At 37.9% G+C, this 19,602-nt stretch overlaps 1 protein-coding gene across 1 annotated transcript in view; it reads left to right on the forward strand.

The window, feature by feature from the left end:
- The first annotated feature begins 6,756 nt into the window (after positions 1–6,756).
- trim71 (tripartite motif containing 71, E3 ubiquitin protein ligase) overlaps positions 6,757–19,602 on the forward strand; it is a 44,226-nt gene continuing 31,380 nt past the window's right edge. Inside the window, exon 1 of the mRNA XM_057339973.1 lies at positions 6,757–8,398. Within this exon, the coding sequence (XP_057195956.1) occupies positions 7,679–8,398 (720 nt within the window). The 5' untranslated portion in view covers positions 6,757–7,678. The remainder of the gene's footprint in view (positions 8,399–19,602) is intronic.

Below are 19,602 nucleotides of genomic sequence, written 5' to 3' on the forward strand. Positions count from 1 at the left end.
AAAGAAGTAAACAATGTAAACAATTTATTTGCAATGCTTGATAATAATATATATTAGAGAATATATAATAATAGTTTGTATGGATTTTATGTGAATTATGTGCACATAAAAAATACTTTTGTATTTAGTAAGTAAACTTTTGTAAAGTTTCTATATACTAAAGTATTTTTAATATTACTATGGTAATTATAAAAGTATACAGTATTTACTATACTTATTACAGAATATTATTGTGTACTATAGTAACTACGCTACACTATTTACTACATTATACTACAATTTATTATAGTTTACTGCAGTAAATACTATGGTAAAGTACAGTATTCATGTTGGCTACTACAAAATTCACTAAGGCCCACCAGGGGGCCACTGTCCACAGCTGTGTGGAAGCAATGAACCACAGTAATATCAAGGTAGCACCATAGTCCTGAGCCAGAAGCCAACATCGGCCCTGTCCCAAATGGCGCACTCCGGTCTTGAGGACCTCCACTTGGTGTCCACACTTGGTGACGTCAGGAAGTGCAGACCTATAGGGCACTAGGCACGAGTCCATAAGGGTACATGGGAGTGCATTTTGGGACAGACTTGAGGTCATCACACCGGAAAAAGCAAGCGGTGCTTTCTAATCACTCTCGCGGTACTTTGTTGTCATTCGCTGATCAGTCTGCGCAGCGCCGCGTGAAGTCGACCACTTGTTGTCCCACTGTTGTTATTTTGGACTGGAGCTGCCGGTTTTTATTGTTCTGTATTTCATATGTTTGTATTTCATATGTTGATATGCCACCCGAGCATTATGCAATAGATAATTATGTTTGTAATGCATTCATTGAAATGACGTCATGAATTTATATTTATATATTTGTTTACACTATACTTAATGTGCATAATGTGTTCTTAATTTGCATATGTTGTTATTTAATATTTCTCTATAATACAGAAGCTGTGTTGTTCAGCTTTACAGAGCCCAGAGACAACTAGATATAAATCTACAACAAAACATGTCTTATTACCTTAAGTAAGAAAATGCACTGCATTAAAAGTTTTTATTCTTGAATAGCTGGCTTAATAGAAAATAAGTAAGCAATAATATGAATAAGTAACTAATTAATAAATTAATTTAGAATTTTATCAAAACATATTTAAAAATGCATCCGTCATGTTTACGTATATGTCTGACATCCACGACACTCCTCCCATCCGTTCTGTGATTGGGCGTTCGCAAGGATTCCTGGGTAGGGAACTTCAGTGGAGTCTCACTCAATGCGGAAGGAGGCGCTCGCGAGCAGACTTCTGAGCGCTAAAAAGACAAATGGGACCTCCTACAGACTCGTAGACTTGGCGAGAACGCGCAATTTAAGTCCACGAGACCGCAAGTGCGCCATCTGGGACAGGGCCATGCTAACAATGATAGGAAAAGTCTTAAAGTCACCATGAAACAGTAGTTGCGATTAACTTCTTTTCCGCGTCGCATCATGACATTTATCCGAGTGAAACGGCTTCTGAGATTTGAAAAAATGTAGGGCGGGGCTTTAGTTTGCCTATCCCTTTTTGATTGGTTTGTTGTAAGGCGGACCTGGAGGGGAGGGCTAAAAATGCCTGGCCATTGGACAGTCAGGATAGTCCAACCTCTTTTTTGTTGCTGACGGTGAAGAGTTGTTGTTGAGAGGGGGAGAGGACCTTAATGTTTTTAATTAAATATTACAAATGCAAATGAATAAAAAAATAATGGTGCGCACGGATAAATCATTTATAATAATCATTGCAACACTACGTTAAACACTTTCCTGTTTGATTTCATGGTGACTTTAAGCACCTAAATACACAGCCAGCGGTCATTGCATGTGCATGTGCGTATGTGTGTGTACAAAAATAGTTTTTTTTTTACTTATTATATTCATATATTAAGTAAGAAGCCATATACTGTTCCTATAAGGTGAACTTGCAGGCCCCCCACATTGCTGAGCATTAGCGCTGAACTAAATGACACGTGACTCGTCTCTTTCAGACATTACCTGTGTGTTTGTTCATGGCCCGACCGCTTGCACTGTCTGCTTTTAGACAGATTCAAAGGCACAAGACATAGCGCATTAGCAATGGGTCACAGACCAAGCAGCGTTTTTTGTTTCACTCTGGGTAGAGGCCTGTCTGGTCTTCTTTTCATATTAGTCATTATACAACAAAACTCTGCCAGAAGTTTTACACACTTAATAATCAATTATATATCATACGGTATGTAAATAAATAAATTAATCGAAGCTACAGCAATTATATGGCGTTTTTAGAGAAACACAGTTGCATTTGGCCTATGTAATTTAAATAACAAGGTTTTTCTATAAAGCAGAAAATTATAATACTCTTCTAAACCTGAACCCTGACAGAGCATTAACAATTAGATCCATTTCATGAATCCATTCAAGATAATAGGTTATATTTTATATTGACCAATGGATCAGGACTACACGTATACAGTATAGGCTACTGTAAAAAAATTTAATATACAGATTTTTTTAAATACAGTAACCCATCAAATTACAGAAAAGAAAGAAAAATTTACACGAAAACCATAATTTTACGTGAAAAAAACTGCCAGAAAATGTCCTGTTTTTACAGGATTTTTACAGTGTATAAATAACGTTTGTTGTTATATATGTTAATCAGAAAAAAGAAATAATAAATAACAGAAGTGTAACCACACTATTGTTGTATTTTTATATTGATAATTCCTACAAATTGGCATTTTTAGAAAATAACTTTACAGAATCAAGAATGTACTGTTGGAAAATGTTAGAATTCTTCATTAAAAAGTTTATTTTAAAAACTCCATAATCTGTTTTATATGAATGTAATCGCTCCAAACTTTTATTCATATACAAACACATAGGGCTACAAATGATTTGTGAAGATAATGAAACGATCAGTCACAACTCTCACAGGCATTCTTCATTTCCTTCATTAGTTTCGTTCGAGAAACATTCTCATTAGAATCAAAGATTTACAAAGAGATCAGCCAAATCTCATTCTTCAACGAAAGACTAGGCTGCTGCAGCAAATTTGGTTGACCCCAGTGGCGCAAAAATGGGGTATGCAGTATATGTAGTGCATAGGGGCGCCTCACAAGGGGGGGGCGCCATTGTGCCAAAATATTATTATATTTTTTTTATAAAACGTTAAATAAATAATAAAAAATATGACCAAAAATTCATTATCTAAAACGTTTTTTTGTCTAGCATTTTAAACGAGTTCAATAAATATATATTTTATTTAATGAAGTTATTATGTCAACCAATCACTCTTTGACAGTCAAATGACCAAATGGATCAAGCAAAGAAACTTCCCAAAGCGCAGAACAGAACATGAAAACAAGTAAATTGACAAGTAAAAACAATGTCCAAGTGGATAAATATCGATTATCATTTCATCTCTGTAAATCTTCAAGTTATTTAACGTTGCCTGAGAGGTAGTTCATACCATAATACAATATCAGTTCAACTCATACATCTTTGTCGCTTATGAAATAAATCTATGATTGTGAAGGAGCTTTATAATTACATTCGGGAGAGTTTGAGACGGTTGTTAAAGCTGTTAAGTCTCCCTCTCTCACGCACATAAGGTATCGGGTTCTTCATTAAACGTCGGATGCATTTTCACCATGACGGGAGCTGTGCAGTTTGAATGTCAGGTCCGTGTTCTTCATATAACGCGAGCAGATGGATCTTCTGCAAACAGCGCGCAGCACAGAGCGCCGGAGATATTGCGTGTGGACACTGAAACAGCGCAATGATTGACAGGATGACAGAGACAAGAGCGCAAAAGAACGTTTGTTAAAAAAAATAATTTATGCCTTCAATGTAAGTGAGTTTGTCTTTACTTTAATCATGTGTTTTCGTAAAATGTGAACCACAAACAAAAAATATTTAAAAGCAAGGGGAGAATCCAAAGATTTTTTTATTTATTTTGCGTTATAATGTCTGTTATCCGTCTTATTTCGTTTTTCAATAAACGTTAAATTATAAAGTTTCAGCAAAAGTATGTTTAACATAGGCCATTTCATTGTTGTGTTTTTATTAAATATTAATGAACCACAAACTGCCTTCGTTTTAAAGTAGGCCTAAGTGGAGCCCTTTTGACCTTTTCTTTATTTGTGTTATAAAACACGAGTATATATCATGTCATACGTCTTATTCGTCTTATTCTGATAATAAAAAATAATGTTAATAATACTTTTTGTTGAAGGAAAGGGAATAATCTAAATGTATAACTTTGAAGATCAAAATAAGTTTATTTCCTCATCAGCACATCTCTAATGGGCTATCGATTGTTACTTTTATTTGGGATATTTAAAGAAGTTTTATTGTTTAAAACTTGACAAGCTTTTTTGTTAAAGGTTTTAAATGTCAAAATTCTAGACATAGTGAAACTCACTTTTCCAAGAATACAATAAATAGCCTTATTTGGGGTTTTATTTAGTTATTATAAGCAAAAGATCAAATTAAAAATTGTTTAGCCTGTTATCTGATTAATAAAAAAAAACAATCGTCCGATTATTCGATGATCAAAATAATCGTTAGTTTCTGCCCTAATTTATTGTGTATGCCTGAACATAAACTTTATGTACTTTTACTACTTTTTGCTCCTTTGTTTCATTATTTTTCAGATTGTTATTATCTTTTCAGAATTGTGTATCTGTTGTTACACTGTGAAGCAGTTGAAAAAGTGTTTATTTAAAAGGAAACCTTCATGCTTCTGTTATAGATGCAAATCTGATTGTCACCTTCACATGATGTAAAATATAACTAGAATGACTCCAAAGGTAATATACAGCTCGTCTGCGGATTTTGTATTTTTTGTGTGTTTTCTACATTGGGGTGGCCGATGGGGGGCGCCAATACTGATCTCGCATACCCCTCAGAAAATGTGCAGTTGCGCCCCTGGTTGACCCGGTCAACAACTTTAACAATTACTGGTGCTTTTGTTCATATTCAAGCAGTTCATTATTCAAACAGCTTTTTACTGAAATCTGCCTGAATTCAGTTATCTAGAAATAAACTAGAATATCCTTTCAAATAATCAAATAACCTCTTCCTCTGAGTACTGAGTTGAGCGTATTAATAACAATGAAAGCTGTTCGCACAAAAAATTTGGCTAATTATCAATTAGTCAAGGCAATGGTGATCAACAAGACAGGAGTCTTTGTTCAGTAAGTGGATATAAATGTAATCCCATGATTAAGACAAGTCTGCAGAAAACTCCGCTGATAATGCATCTATCAGATGCATTGTTGAGGCGTAGACGCACATATTAAAGGCAATCACAAATGCACAAAAGCCGTCCCTTGGCTGCATCACACTTATATATATATTTAGTTTTGATGTTGTTGTATTTGTGTACATTCATAATTGCACACTGCAACTTCTGAATGAGAGTTGCCATCTCCAATCCTTACAAACATTTTTAAAACTAAATGGACAGGAATTGGACTTTTATAAAACTATCTTATAATTGCAGATGTTGATTAAAAGTGACAGTTTGAAAGACGAGCTATTTCCTGGGAATGAGAAAAAAACAGTCCTGATTACGTGCACGCACACATGCACACAGTCATAACCCTTGTCCACATGGCCTGTGGTCATTTCCACCATGTGACATGACCCTTCCTTGCTTTGCTTAGTTTTGCTGAGCCTCTGCCCTCACCCAACCCCCGTTCCAGATTTTTCCTCATGCAGATCAATGGAATGTCCTTCGGATGGCCGGAGTGTGGGCAGCCTGCACAACCCCTAATCCCAGCCTACAATAATGGGGTCAAAGGGTCCCTCCCAAAGCTCTGTCTTTCAGCCTGGCATCCCACTGCTTTATTGGGCAGCCTGCATCTGGAGCCTAAGCCCCACCGAGAAGCTTCCTCCCTTGTCACAAGAGCCACCCCAGCACCCTGTCCTAAGTGCCCATAAATGCGCACAAAAGCCAGTTCTACATGTGGTAGCTATCTATTACACAAGGGGGCCTCAGGAGGGGTAGCATCAATTACAAAGGGCTGAAATTGATTTCATAGTTTCAGGTGTGTGGGGGGAATGAACGTGTACTGTTGAGAGATGATGGCTGTGAGAGATTTAAGTAATGACTGAAGTGAGGGAACACACAGGGGGTCTTCATGTTCAAGGAGACGGTTTATCAACTTCTTTTGTCCAATGTACTGCCACAGTCCTGTGACTCCTATAAATAAACATCTTTTCATCAAACCAAACAAGAAACATGTTCCTTTTAACTCACATTCTTCTGAACATCATTTAGAATTATGATTATGAATGGCATTATTAAAAAAAATAATACTGTAGGTGAAAAAACTGACCTAGCAAGTAGCACATATTTTCTGCTTTGAGGGTCACCCACACAAATGTATAAAATTACACTCTTAGCACACCCCATCACAAAAAACGACTTCCTAAGAAAAAAGAAAAGCAGTCATAGGATTTACAAATCACTGTTCTGTAAGAACTGCTTGAGAAGAAAGAAATACATTTACTTCATATTAATAGCTATTTGTCAATTGATTGGGACAACCAGCTTTTGAAAAAAATTGAATTAAACAATAAACAACAAATAAACAACAAAATAAACAACAAAAACAAAATATTTATTTATTGTAAACAATGCCCCAAAAACACGTTCCCAGTAAAATATCCCCCCCTCGCAGAATATTATTGGTCGATTCCCTTTCCCGCCCCTCTCGTCCCCGCCCCTCCCCAGTGATCTCTGGCGGAAGTGTGCACGAGCCTTCCAGTACGTACGCATTCGGTTGACGATCACGCGCTGTTGAATTGTTCGCGCGAGCGTTATTCACTATTGAAAATGAACGCGGATTAAAGAGGCGCGTTTGTTTTGCTACGAGACGAACATGGGCTGTGCGTGTCTTTCCCGTCGGATGTGCAGCTGAAAGCTTGGGAAAACCGCAACCCTGCTTCGTTGCATTAAGTGGAATCGTCGTAAGGTCGGACGGTTGCCATTTACTCTTCGCCAAACTGTACCGTAACTGGACTGAGGGAAGTTAAAATGGGCTTTTTTTGCATGAGATACATAACCGTAACGAGAGCTTGAAGGCGTGCTAAAGGTCTACATGGGACATACTTTGAATAATTTAATTGCGTCCTGCACGAGAGCATAAGCTGCATATCGAGAATAAAAGCGCGCAGATGGTCGAATGACGCGCGTTCATGGAAAACGGACATTTTTGCGTTTGGGAAGATAAAAAGTGACAGTGTATCGTGCGCGTTTGCCCCTCTCGTCATGCGGCGGTGGGGGAGGATCGGAGCAGGGACCTTGCAGCGGATTTCATGTTTCGCAACAATGTTAATGGCCCACACCGAGGGATTATAAGGCCTCGAAATGACACTTTGTTTCCAAATGCTTAAAGTGCACTAGAGAAGTTAGAGCATAGAGTTTATTATACGAGTCCGAGCGTTATTGTAGATCAGGAAGATTATTTTAATTGAGCTTCGCTAATGCAGCTGCATTCAAGTTAATATCGACAATAAAAACAGCGGCACCAAATTGCAAGTGGTAAATGTATATCTTAATAGCGGAATGTAGTAAACAGTAACGTAACAGCCTGTTCAATCTGCATCACCTTTGCTAAATTTATCAGGGAAATCTTTTCGCAAGCCGTCGTGTGTCTTAACGCATCTTTATGTCTAAAGTTATCCTCTGGTCCGCTGCGCAAATGGCGTCTTTCCCAGACTCCGACCTGCAAACATGTCCGCTGTGCAAGGAGCTGTGCGGCTGCTCTGCTCCGATCTCCTCCAACTCCTCTACCTCCTCCTCTTCCTCCCAGACCTCCAGCTCGTCATCTACCTCATCCACCAGGAGACTGCACGTCCTGCCCTGTCTGCACGCCTTCTGCCGGCAATGCCTGGAGGGCCACCGGAACCCCTGTGACCCTCTGAAGCTCAGATGCCCCACATGTGACCAAAAAGTATCATTATCCGAATCAGGCGTAGACTCCCTGCCCTCCTCCAACTTCCTCTTCAGCAACCTGCTGGATGTGGTGGTTTCCGCTGAAGAGCAAGGCAAGAACGGGCGGTCTTCTTCGGTGGTCCATCACGGTGGTCTTCTGAGACCCCAGCACCTCTCGGATCCTCAGTGCAGCTCTTGTGATGAGGGTAACCCCGCTACCTCGCACTGCCTGGACTGCCAGGAGTACCTCTGTGATAACTGTGTGCGGGCCCACCAGAGGGTTCGCCTCACCAAAGACCACTTCATCGAGGGGCTGATGGAGAGCTTGCACCTGGCCAACCGCACCAGCAACTCCAACACCCCAGTGAACATGTCTCAGTCCTTCCATAACAGCTTCGCAATGCTGAATGTTTTCCAGGAGAGGATGGACTTCTGCCAGCAACATGACAATGCGGTGAGTTGGATGATAAATGATAAAGCATGATAACTTGCCATAACGTCATGGTGAGTTATCTTTTATAAGGATTTGCATGGTGGTTAAGTACCTGCCCTGCTGAAAAAAACAATAGAAACCATCACAGATATAATGGGAATTGTATAGGTTTTAATAGAAACTTCTCATATCTTTGGGTCTCATCTGGTAATGTGTTGTGTTCTATTTGTGGGATGTTATCGGGTGGATGGGAACCAATTGAGAACCATAAAATCGAGATGCCCAAAACACTAACTCACTACATTACGTAACTTTGTAATGGTTTTAATGGAAATTAATAGACCCTATAAGAAATTGTATTGTTTTTTTTTTCAGCAGGGTGGGCTGATACTGAAAGCTTGTGTGTTCAAACCATCAGTATTGTGCCTTTGCGCTTTGGTGTTTAGTAGTAATAAGCCCAACACTGATACTGGAGCGCGTTACACTGGGTGGCACTTTGGATTGGATTTAATGATGCTTTCCAGAAATGTCTTTTTGTGTGGCATGGTCTATGCAACATCTGTATATTTTCTTAATTGAGGTGGAAGTGCTGTTTATATGTGCAAATTCTTTTTTCCGGAGCATTGTTATTACATACGTCTGCATAAACATCACATGTCTATTATTTTATATATTGTATTATGTATATTTGCACACTGTGTATGTACCAGTGGCCTGTAAAGGCAGAATTTTTAATGGCCATGTAAGGCCAGAAAAGGCCTATTTTAGCTAACCGAGTTCAGATGACAGATGTTTTTTAAATACAGGTTTTCATTGAAATAATACGTTTCATAATGGTGTGTAAATGATGGATTTCTTTCCAAAACATTGAATATTACATTTATTACTATATAATATTGAAACATGTTTAATTCATTTTGTTTCCACGTTCATGTTCAGTTTTTTCAAAACTGATTGAGAGTTAATTTATTTAAGTTAACTACTTGGTTTGTTACTACTTGTATTGCGTTCAACTAGTCATGTGCCCGGTTAACCGCGGTTACCACCAAATCCTGCTGAAACCGAGCCGGCTGCGATAATGCAAGGTATCGTTTATTTTATTGATGCGTAGCTTGTCCGTGAAGCATGGCTCTGGGATCAGTAGGAAATGCTGCTCGATCTAAAAGCAGTGCGAGTTTGAGTCGCTTATAACGTGCATTTGAAAAAGCAACACCCGTCAAACATGATCATTATAAATATACTTTATTATCATGAAAATACCTGAGGAGGCTTGAGGATCGGTGATAAAAACATGTCCTTAGGCATTTCCTACTACTACGTGGGTTATGGTCTTCTTCTGCAGTGCGTATTTGGAGTTTCTGCACGAGAGCGCCCTCTGGCTTTCGGATGCAGCAGCATTTTACCGTGCTTCACTCACAAGTTGTGCATAAATTACGTGATATATATTTTCGGTTAACCGGGCATATGTCTACCTTCAACATAAGCTTGTAATATTCAACATACTTGGATAGTTCCTTCATGTGTTCATTTATTTTCCATTTAACATAACACATTGTAATGTGTGTGTGAGGTTTTTTTATAGGATGGTGAGAGAGAGAGGCCATTTTTTTAATGCAGAATATGAAGAGTTCAGATGCAAAACCCTCTAAATCCGTCAGATGACTTTTCATTTAAATGAGCATTTTTCATCAGGCTCCTACATTTACTTTAAGCGATAGCAGATATTTCAGAGCGAGCAGAATGTTAAGCGGGTTTTGAAGCAAAATTATTTGAGTAACATATAGTATGTGTGGAGGACATTCACTTAACATCGTAATCTCATTTTTGAACTCTTAATATATTGTCAGTTATGGTATAGATGTTGTTCAGTGGATCACAATGTTCTGCTCTTAACCAGAAATGCACCACACTGTGCATCAACCACATACGCACAACATGACTCCAGTTTCACTGTGTGTTTTAAACTGCCTCTCTTATAAACCGCAGGAGACTGGCCATTGTTCTATCTCCATATATGACAACACTGGATCCCACTGATCCTTAATTCTCAAACTGAGACGTATAAAGTTTTTTTTGTCATGTTGATTGAGTTGGAGGAATAATGATAAGACACGTGTAGTGAATCAACACAAAGTGATGTCTTAAGAGAGCCAAGCTTATGCTCCAACCCGGTCTCATCAATCTGCGTATAAATAATAAGAGTTTCGCTTTCCGATTGCATGTAATACATAGGGCTGTCACGATTATGAAATTTGACTGACGATTAATTGTCTGATAAATCATTGCGATTCTGACGATTAATTGTCTGTTTTATGGCTTTCGCGATTATGACGATTAATTGTCTGTTTTTGAGCTTTGACATTTAATTCTCATACATTTTTTATTCAGCGATTGAAACCACCATATTGTTCTGAATATAAAGACTATGTTCTTTTTCTTGGAAATACATCGGAAAAAATTGTGTCGTCATATATTTAAGGTTTAGGCTTTTACATGTCAATAATACAACTGCCAAATACTTGTAAATGAAGTAAATTGATCAGGAGGAATTGAAGCCACCATTAAAATACTATCAGTCATAGAAAAGCTTCTAGTCTGTTTTTTTCTAACTTGCAAGACTACAATAAAATTTTACTTGTATGTTATTGAAATTTTGGTAGACTGTTTTTCACACTGAGATTTGCTTAAATAATATTAAATTGTACTGCAGGTGATTTGTATGGTATATGCTTTAGTTTTTTTTTTTAAGTGATTGTGTTGTGGTGGTACATTTTACAAGTAGATTTTTTAGATTTTAGATTTAAAAATCTAAAATCTAAATCTAAAAAATTTTAAAAATCTAAATCTAAAAAAAAAAAATCTAGTTTTTTTTTTTAAGTGATTGTGTTGTGGTGGTACATTTTACAAGTATTACCATGCTTTAGTTACAATATACTAAAATATGCAATATGCAGATGCACTACAGCTCCCCCTGGTGTCTTCTATAGAGATGTGCAATAATTGCGATGATCTGAAACCATCGCGATGAGGTCAAACAATCGCGATGAGACGATTATTTAATAATCGTGACAGCCCTAGTAATACAAACGCCGTATGATATGCCAATATTTCCCATTAGCTTCGCTGGAGGGCAGACGCATCCACAATGCGACTAAGGGCGTTTTCAGATTGGGCTCGTTTGCTGCGGTCCGAACTTGAGTGCGATTGTTCCTGGCGCCCCCCGCAGCGTTGGTTTGGTTTCAGACTCGACTTGATTCTGTTGAACCCTGGTGCGTTTGCGTTCATCTTAATTCATCAAAAATGTGCACTGCGCATGACAGAACACGGATCAATATGTCAGTAAATGACATTTGGGTTTACTGCAAGCGCGTTGCATGCAGACGGCTTTCTGCTGCTTGCAAACAGACTATTTTGAGGAAACAGTGGATTACCATTGTCCTGCCGCCTCCTTCAGGTAGTCTCGGGTTCGGTAGCCAGGTGAGCACCCGGGTTCGCTTGACAGCTTTTTTTCATGCGAACCGCGCCTCGTTCCGAACTAAACTTCAAACGTGAAAGCGACCTAAAATATCTATTAAGTACGAATAATATGTATTTATAAAATCATTCAGCGTCTCGTTATGACACCAGGCAAACGACCGAAAGCAACACAAAATCGGGTCTTGGCGTATGTATTAATGCAATCGGAAAGCAAAACTCTTGTTATTTATACGCAGATTGAGGAGATCGGGTTGGATGCTCAGTGAGGGGGGAATAAAAAAGCTCTTGGTCCGAGACTGTGTCTACAGAAACCTATGACATCACTTCCCAGAATCCCCCTGGGAGAGCGGTGGGATTCTCAATCACCGTTTACATCTCGCTCTTTCTCTGTCCTGATGGAGTTCTTTGGTTAAAGTAAACAGATCTAGCCATTAGATGCTTTTTACATTCCTGCTACTCCGTGAGGAAAGCTGTGTGTGTGTGTTGGAGGTCAAGAAACCCTCCTGATGAAAGGTCAAACAGTAATGTGTTAGAGCACGGGGTCAGTGAGGAACATCTAGTGACATCCTGCTCCCAAAGTGATTCATAGCTTACGGTTAACAGCGCTAGTCATCATGGCATCATGCACTGAAGTCTGAACTAAAACCTTAAATTTCCCGCTTAAATGAATGGACGTAGTAACGGTGTGTGCATCTCTTTGTTTGAAAGTAATTGCCTTTGCATTATTTATGCACTGTCCACAGTTTACACTATTGACTTCTTTTGTTGTAGGGGAAGAGGTCTAGTACACTGTACTTACACAGAGAGTTTAAAGGGATGGTTTCATTTTGAAAAGTCATCATTTGCTTTCCCACATGATTTGCTTCCAAACGTGTGATGATCTCTCTTTCTCGGAACAAACAATGAGACGTTTGGCTGAACTTTCGTGACTAACAGCCTCAGTCACCATACACTTTCAGTGTATGAACTGTAAATAGTGACTCTTAAGTCTGAACATCCTGGCTTTTTTGTTTTATGCAGGAAAGTTTAGGCAAATATAATTGTAAGTAAAAAATGGCAGAAAATGTGCTTTTGGGTAAAACATTAGGGCTGTGTATTTAAATTAGGGATGTAACGATTCACTCAGCTCACGATGTGATGCGATTCACGATTTACTCAGTTTATTTTTACAAAATGAGTTGAAACAAATGAGAAATGAACAACTTCCCTTGCATTATTTCTTAAATGCTTCACGTTTCTTTGTATAGTAAAATTGTTTTATTTCAAATAACAAAAACTAAACTGCAATTTTAAAACAAATGAATAATAGAAAAGGTCTCTTTAATATAAACAAACTAATACTGTCTGTGCTTTCCTTGGATTTTTTTGCATTTAAGAAACATTTAAAGAGTACATTCCTCAATATTTTTAAGGGCTTATTTTGGTTTATGGAGTGTCCGACAACAAGTTTACGTACATACATGATGTAAAAATACTATTATTTCGTAATAATCAGTTTTTATTACCTTACTTCTTGACTGACTCTCAAATGATTCGTTCCGCGATTCATCTGTGTAATCTCCACCTTTCCGCCAGCGTAGTCTGATCTGATTGGTCAGATAGTGTAGTCTGCTGTGATTGGTCAGATGGTGTAGTCTGCTGTGATTGGTCAAACGCGTTCAGCATGTGTCACAAATGGACCGCCTATCATTACTACTGTATTACGGTTTGCAGGTGGTTGGATATTAACAGTGTATAGAGAGAGATGGCGTCGATTTTACCTTACCAGTTCGAGCCCGAGTCTGACGAATCATTCTTTAATCCTTATACAGATGCCAGTAAGAAAAAGGACTGTTTTAGACACTTCTCTTGTAACAGTTAGTTATCACGGCATACAGTGTACGGTGTTCGTATCTTCAGATGTTATTATAACTATAGTACACCACGCAGTTCTTGAAATAAAGACTTTGTGAGTTAATATGGTTGAACACTTACATTAGCGCAACGAGTTTATAGCTAACATTAGGTAAACAAACAGTAACAACCCCAAAAATAACGGTAACGTTAGCTAAACACAGACATGAGATAACGTCACACAAATTTAATTTTAAGTAAAGACAAAAATAAAGAGTCACACTTACAGGTTGTGATTCGGTGGAGCTTACAGGTCCAAATAAAGTTGGTATTGCAACATCTTTTAAGGAAAGACGTTTAATGTATCCTGCAGTAAAGGCGCCAAGATTGATGAAGCAATCTTCGGTAAAATGACGCGCGCAAAGTAAAACGTTCGGTTTATACTCCTTTGGTGTCGTTTGAAAAATAAATAGTAACCATTTTTTCCTCAGAGGTACTTCCTTTGGTAGTGAAAATAAGACTGACTTAGTTTCACTACATAGAACACAGCTTCTCTTAGACATGATGCACACGTCACGAACGAGCTAGTACAGTGTTTGGGGAGGAGAGAGTTAAGTTTTCGCAGTCAGTCCTAGGCGGGGATTATTTCTAGTGACGTAGATACATTGTGGTTAAAGATTCGGACAGGTCATGACTTGTTCGCGTGATTCAGAGTCAATTACCTTTTTATAAGCTAATAACTTTATTCGTTCACCTTCGGATTTACAACTTGGCAGATTGCTTACATTCAAACACGGCAAAATTAAACACTAAATGAAATGTATTTTTTATGATCTCGAGGAATGTACTCTAAGAAATATCAGCATGTCCACGTTTAGTTTGCAGTGAACATGGCGGCCCCTGCCGTTCAAAAAATGTGTTGCGATTCAGTTCACACTTCAACCGATTTGAATTGTCACACATTATAATCGATTTTCAACCGGCTCATGGTGAATCGTTACATCCCTACTTTAAATAGAAAATGTAAAAAGTAGAGCTAGAAATACAACTTGCTGTGCACCACCGGGGGGTTTCTGTAAGGATAAGTGTAAAAACATCTAGGGCTGAAACGATTCCTCGAGTAACTCGAGTTATTCGAATACAAAAAATCATCGAGGCAATTTTTGTTGCCTCGAAGCCTCGTTTAATCCATTTAACTACAGTACACACGGAGCACTGCGTTTCCCCACGGACCGTTATTACTGACGCACAGCCTGCTAAACTCTATTCATGTTACAGGGCTCTCAAGTCTCATGCAAATGCATTCACCGTGCGACACACGCGTTTTAGTATGTTCACACGCTCACACGTATTTCTCATGCTGATAAATAACTGATAGCTTATAGGGCTGTGACGGTTGCCGTAACAACCGCACCACCGCGATGGTAAAGTGCCATGACGGTGGTGAACTGCCACCGGCGGTAGTGCACGTCACTCTGACAAATATAGGAGTAATAAATATGAGAGTTGCGATAACGATTGCTAGTTGTAGCCTTTCAGTTGTGGATGGTTTTATTTAAAAGATTTTAAATTAACAGAAATTATTGGCATACGTTTCCATTGGTGCGTTTGAGCGCAGGCCTGCACGGCAAAACCCAGGTTATTCTGCGGGTTTTGCAATGGATCTTATTGTGAAATGAACAGATACGTAAAATCAAAACTGGCTATGACCCGCTTGCTTTTTTAGTCGGAGCGCGCGCAGGTTTTGCCGCGGTTGCGGAGAGACATCTATTCATTTGAGCTCCTGTGCACATCTTCTGAACGCGCATTTAGTGCAGCTGTACACATTTTAATCTGGACAATGTCAACAAGTAAGTTTCACATCAACGAGTCGGAAAAAGTAAAGTTTTTATGGCAATCTGAATAGGAAAGCCAATGTAGGTTTAAACAGTTTGTTTCAAATGGAATTGTTAAGGACTGTAAGGGTTAATACGCCACTGACTGAAGTTACTGCAACAAGAGCTTTTTTATTTAGTATTTAGCTTTCTTATATCATTTAAGTTTTCATTATTTACTGATGTTTATTTAAATGTTTTATATGCTGTAGTGTGCCGTTTCACTGATGGATTTGCGCGTTAAACATTGACGGATGTTTCATCCTCATTTATTTCAGATATCATATTTCAATTATTTAACAATTTCAAGTATTTAAATAAGGTCTATATTTCTCTTCCACTCGTCATGTGGTTGCTACACGCAAATATAATAATATAAATATTATTTATATAAATAATATATATTTCTCAACCACCGCACCATCTATTACCACCGCAGTGGTAAAAAACTGCCACCGTCACAGCCCTAATAGCTTATTGAAACGGTGAACTGATATTTTACTTAGTTTTAGTCTATTTTACGAGTGAAACTTGTTTTCCGGCTGCATTGAGTCCATCAAACTAGATGCGGACTAGTGGACACCGAATCCTGTTATTTACACATTTCATCTGTCTGGTCTGCGTGTCTGAGTGAATGAACTGCACAGTTTAACGTGCTACACGCGTGATGCTCATGAATTTGTCTGCGTCTGCGCTGAATGAGGACATGAACTTCACCTCCAGAGTTGCGCTGAGAGTTTATTTCACAAACATGTTATTGTTTGAGTGAAGAAACAGACATACTAAAAAATAAGCGTCTTCTGACAACCTGCCAAAATAAAAGTCATAGGCTATTGTTTGAAATTATTATTTCCATTTTTATTCATGTTTCTTATTTATATATTTGTATTATATTGCATTTTGAATTTAATATGGCAATGGAATGTACTAAATGGGTTTAGTTTTCACAGATATTAATGTATGCTATTTCAGCAATAAAAACTAATTGTTCTAAAAAGGAAACAAATTAGTTGTTTTACTCATTTTAAGAGACCTGTCTTATTTTCTCTTGTATATTTAGTATTGCTTTTTAATAAAGAAAAAGTACTTATTATCCGAATACCCGATTAATCGATGGAAAAATCAGTAGAATACTTGATTAGTAAAAGAATCGATAGCTGCAGCCCTAAAAACATCCCTTACCTCTGCAGAGTGGCCATGATGTGAACTAAGATATACTGCAGTAAATATAAAAGAGAATAAAATAGAAAATTTAATTTGTAGTAAAAAAGTGTCCGTAAGTAGTATTTTTGTTAAGGAAAATGTATTTATTGATTTAGAGTTTCATCTTTAATTAAATACTGTATTAGTGATTTAAAAAACTCCATTCATTTGTGATTTTTCCCACCAATAGGGGGCGGTGTGGCTCAGCCACGTGTTGTCATCAAATGCCGTTCTTTCTCTCGCCTCTGAGCTTTCAAGTGCACAAGTTAGTTTTGCAACAGGTTTATCGCGAAAGTAGTAGCAAAAGTCAAGGCGGGAAGATTTGAAACTGCAGTGACAGATTTGAGAGGTTGTAGATGCCTATTTGTGGTTGCAATTCAAATCTGAATCTAGGAAAACGTGTAAATATGTGCTATTCATTTGTATCTGCCAATGTATTTTGTAAATGCCAGTTTACACATTATGACTATTTTTCTGCAACTTCAAATTCAGAAGACAGATTTGTGAGTTTTGTCCACGAGTGCAAATCTCAACATTCAACTTCAGTTTTTTATTTTACAAGTTTTCACATTGGGGCTGTGAGTGTACATTTTAGTTTGCAGGTACAAATACTTACTTTACAAGTTCACAAATTAAAATCTACATGCTCTCAAGTTTTGCTACTGAAATACCTTCATAGTTGCTTGCCTGATATACGAACAAGAGAAAGCATAATATCTAAAAGCTTGCTGTCTCTTGCCTTAGGGTCTGGCTTGGGTTAGGGGTCGTCCCAAACTGCCAGTATGGATTCTATGTGAGATTAGTTGGGTCAATGAAGTACCATAGAAAGTAGCCCTGACCCAGCTGTCTCTCATGAGCTATCCATCTTTTTCTGTGACAGAACTGCAGAGTTCTTTTTTCTTTTAGTTCATTTTCCAATTCTGAGCTGTTGCTGGATTAAAGGATTAAAGAATGTTGCAGATGGAGGGGTTGATTAGCTGGATATTGTCCCTTTAGCTGGATATTGTCCCTTTAACTTAATATCTTCCTTTTATTCGACACTTACTTGGAGCTGATGTGATATAAGATCACTTTTGAAAAAATTACAGGCTATAGCCCTATTCGCATGGGATTAGTATTAGCTGGGGACCTCTGGTCATTTGTAATAGTTGCAGAGATTGTCTGTGATCATGTAGCGCATTCGCACGGGATAAGTGAAGCCTGTGATTTTACTCAAATTTACTGACTTATTTCCCGGATGTGATGGCAAGGCTTTGCATATAGTTTGAATAGCCTATTGTTGTATGGTGTTTAATGATATATGACCTGTCAGCATTTGAGACCCGCGATCGCGGTGATCTTCTGTCCGGTGCGCGATCACGGGTCTCAAATGCTGACAATGTTAAATCCCCATTCACACAGCCCGCTGATCCCGGAAAATTGCCAGAGTGCCTTCTGTGTGAACGCAACATCCCGGATAGATCCGAAAAATTATTCTGGAAAGGGGACCTATAACATTAACGGGATCAGTCCCGGAAAGCGCCCTGTGTGAACAAAAGGCAGAAACAATGCCGTAAAAGCCATGTAGTGATGGCACACATCTATAATAAATAGTAAATAATTTGGCTATGAAAACAAATATAGCCTAGTTAAGCGATTATTTTTTTTTCGTTTGTAAATAAAAAACTACTATTTGTCTTTAGCTTAATCATGGATGAATGCAAGAGTCCTAATCACCAAACATAAGGTCAGATGCGAGAATAGAGTTGTCTGCTTCTAAACGCTGTTTAAACTTGAAATTACTTCTATCAAAAATATTAACACGAAAATACACAGCGCTTCAATAAACTTGATCGCTTACCAACCTTAAAAACGGCTGTGTGCACCTTCCGTGCTCGTGCTGCGGAGAAGCCCGAGTGTTTCTGTGCAAAATTGGAAATATCGCATAAAACATTTGCGAATAAGAACCGTTTCCATCCAACTAGTCAGCCGTCACTGTCCTAATAAACTGCCACTAAATATCAGTAAGAATAGTAAGAGAAGCCACTAAATATTATAATTTTCATATATAATAATACTTGCACAAGCAGACTATTACGAAACACAATAAATGCAAGATCAGTACTCTGTTTAGTCAGGTTTCGCCGTCTCATAGTGAAGTTACGTGACTTTTTGGAGGAATTTATTCGGCAAATGCATTTTCATCTCCCATTATTCGCAGTAACTCTTTTTCGAAAAATGAAAAACCACCTCAAGCGAGCGTAAAGGCTTTTTTTTGCGAATTAAAGGTTTTTAATTCGAAATTTGGTGTTTCCATCACTCGTTTCTGATGCGAAACTTCAAAATGCGAATAAAACCAGAGTGATGGAAACCCGCTTGTTAACACACTAACTCCAAACTATCACCCGAAGATTTATGTGCTTGTTTTTCTCAACAAAAACATTATAAATATAATTTATAAACATCATGATCATATACCGACCTTAGTGTTTATTTGTGGTTTTAATAGAATTATGTGCAATATGCTTTAGGTCCTATTAGCGGGTTTTTCATTCGATCTGCATGATCTTATTCCGAAATGGTTACAAAATCTAAATGCTCAAAAACTTTTCTCAAATTTTGTTTTAAAAAACGATAAACTTATTTTTAAACTCACATTGTTGTACATAATATTACTGAAAAAATATTATACCGTGCCTTTTGTATTGCATTAGGCTATGTTGCAAAAATACTGGCTCATTTTAACTTCGCAGGATTCCGTTATATTTTTTTATTAAGGTTGTGTAAATTTGCACTGAACAATACTGAACAATTTGCATTTATATGTATTCATATGACATTTTATGTTTAGCTAATATT

The sequence above is a fragment of the Triplophysa rosa genome, linkage group LG8 (assembly GCF_024868665.1).
Source record: "Triplophysa rosa linkage group LG8, Trosa_1v2, whole genome shotgun sequence".
Lineage (NCBI taxonomy): Eukaryota > Metazoa > Chordata > Actinopteri > Cypriniformes > Nemacheilidae > Triplophysa > Triplophysa rosa.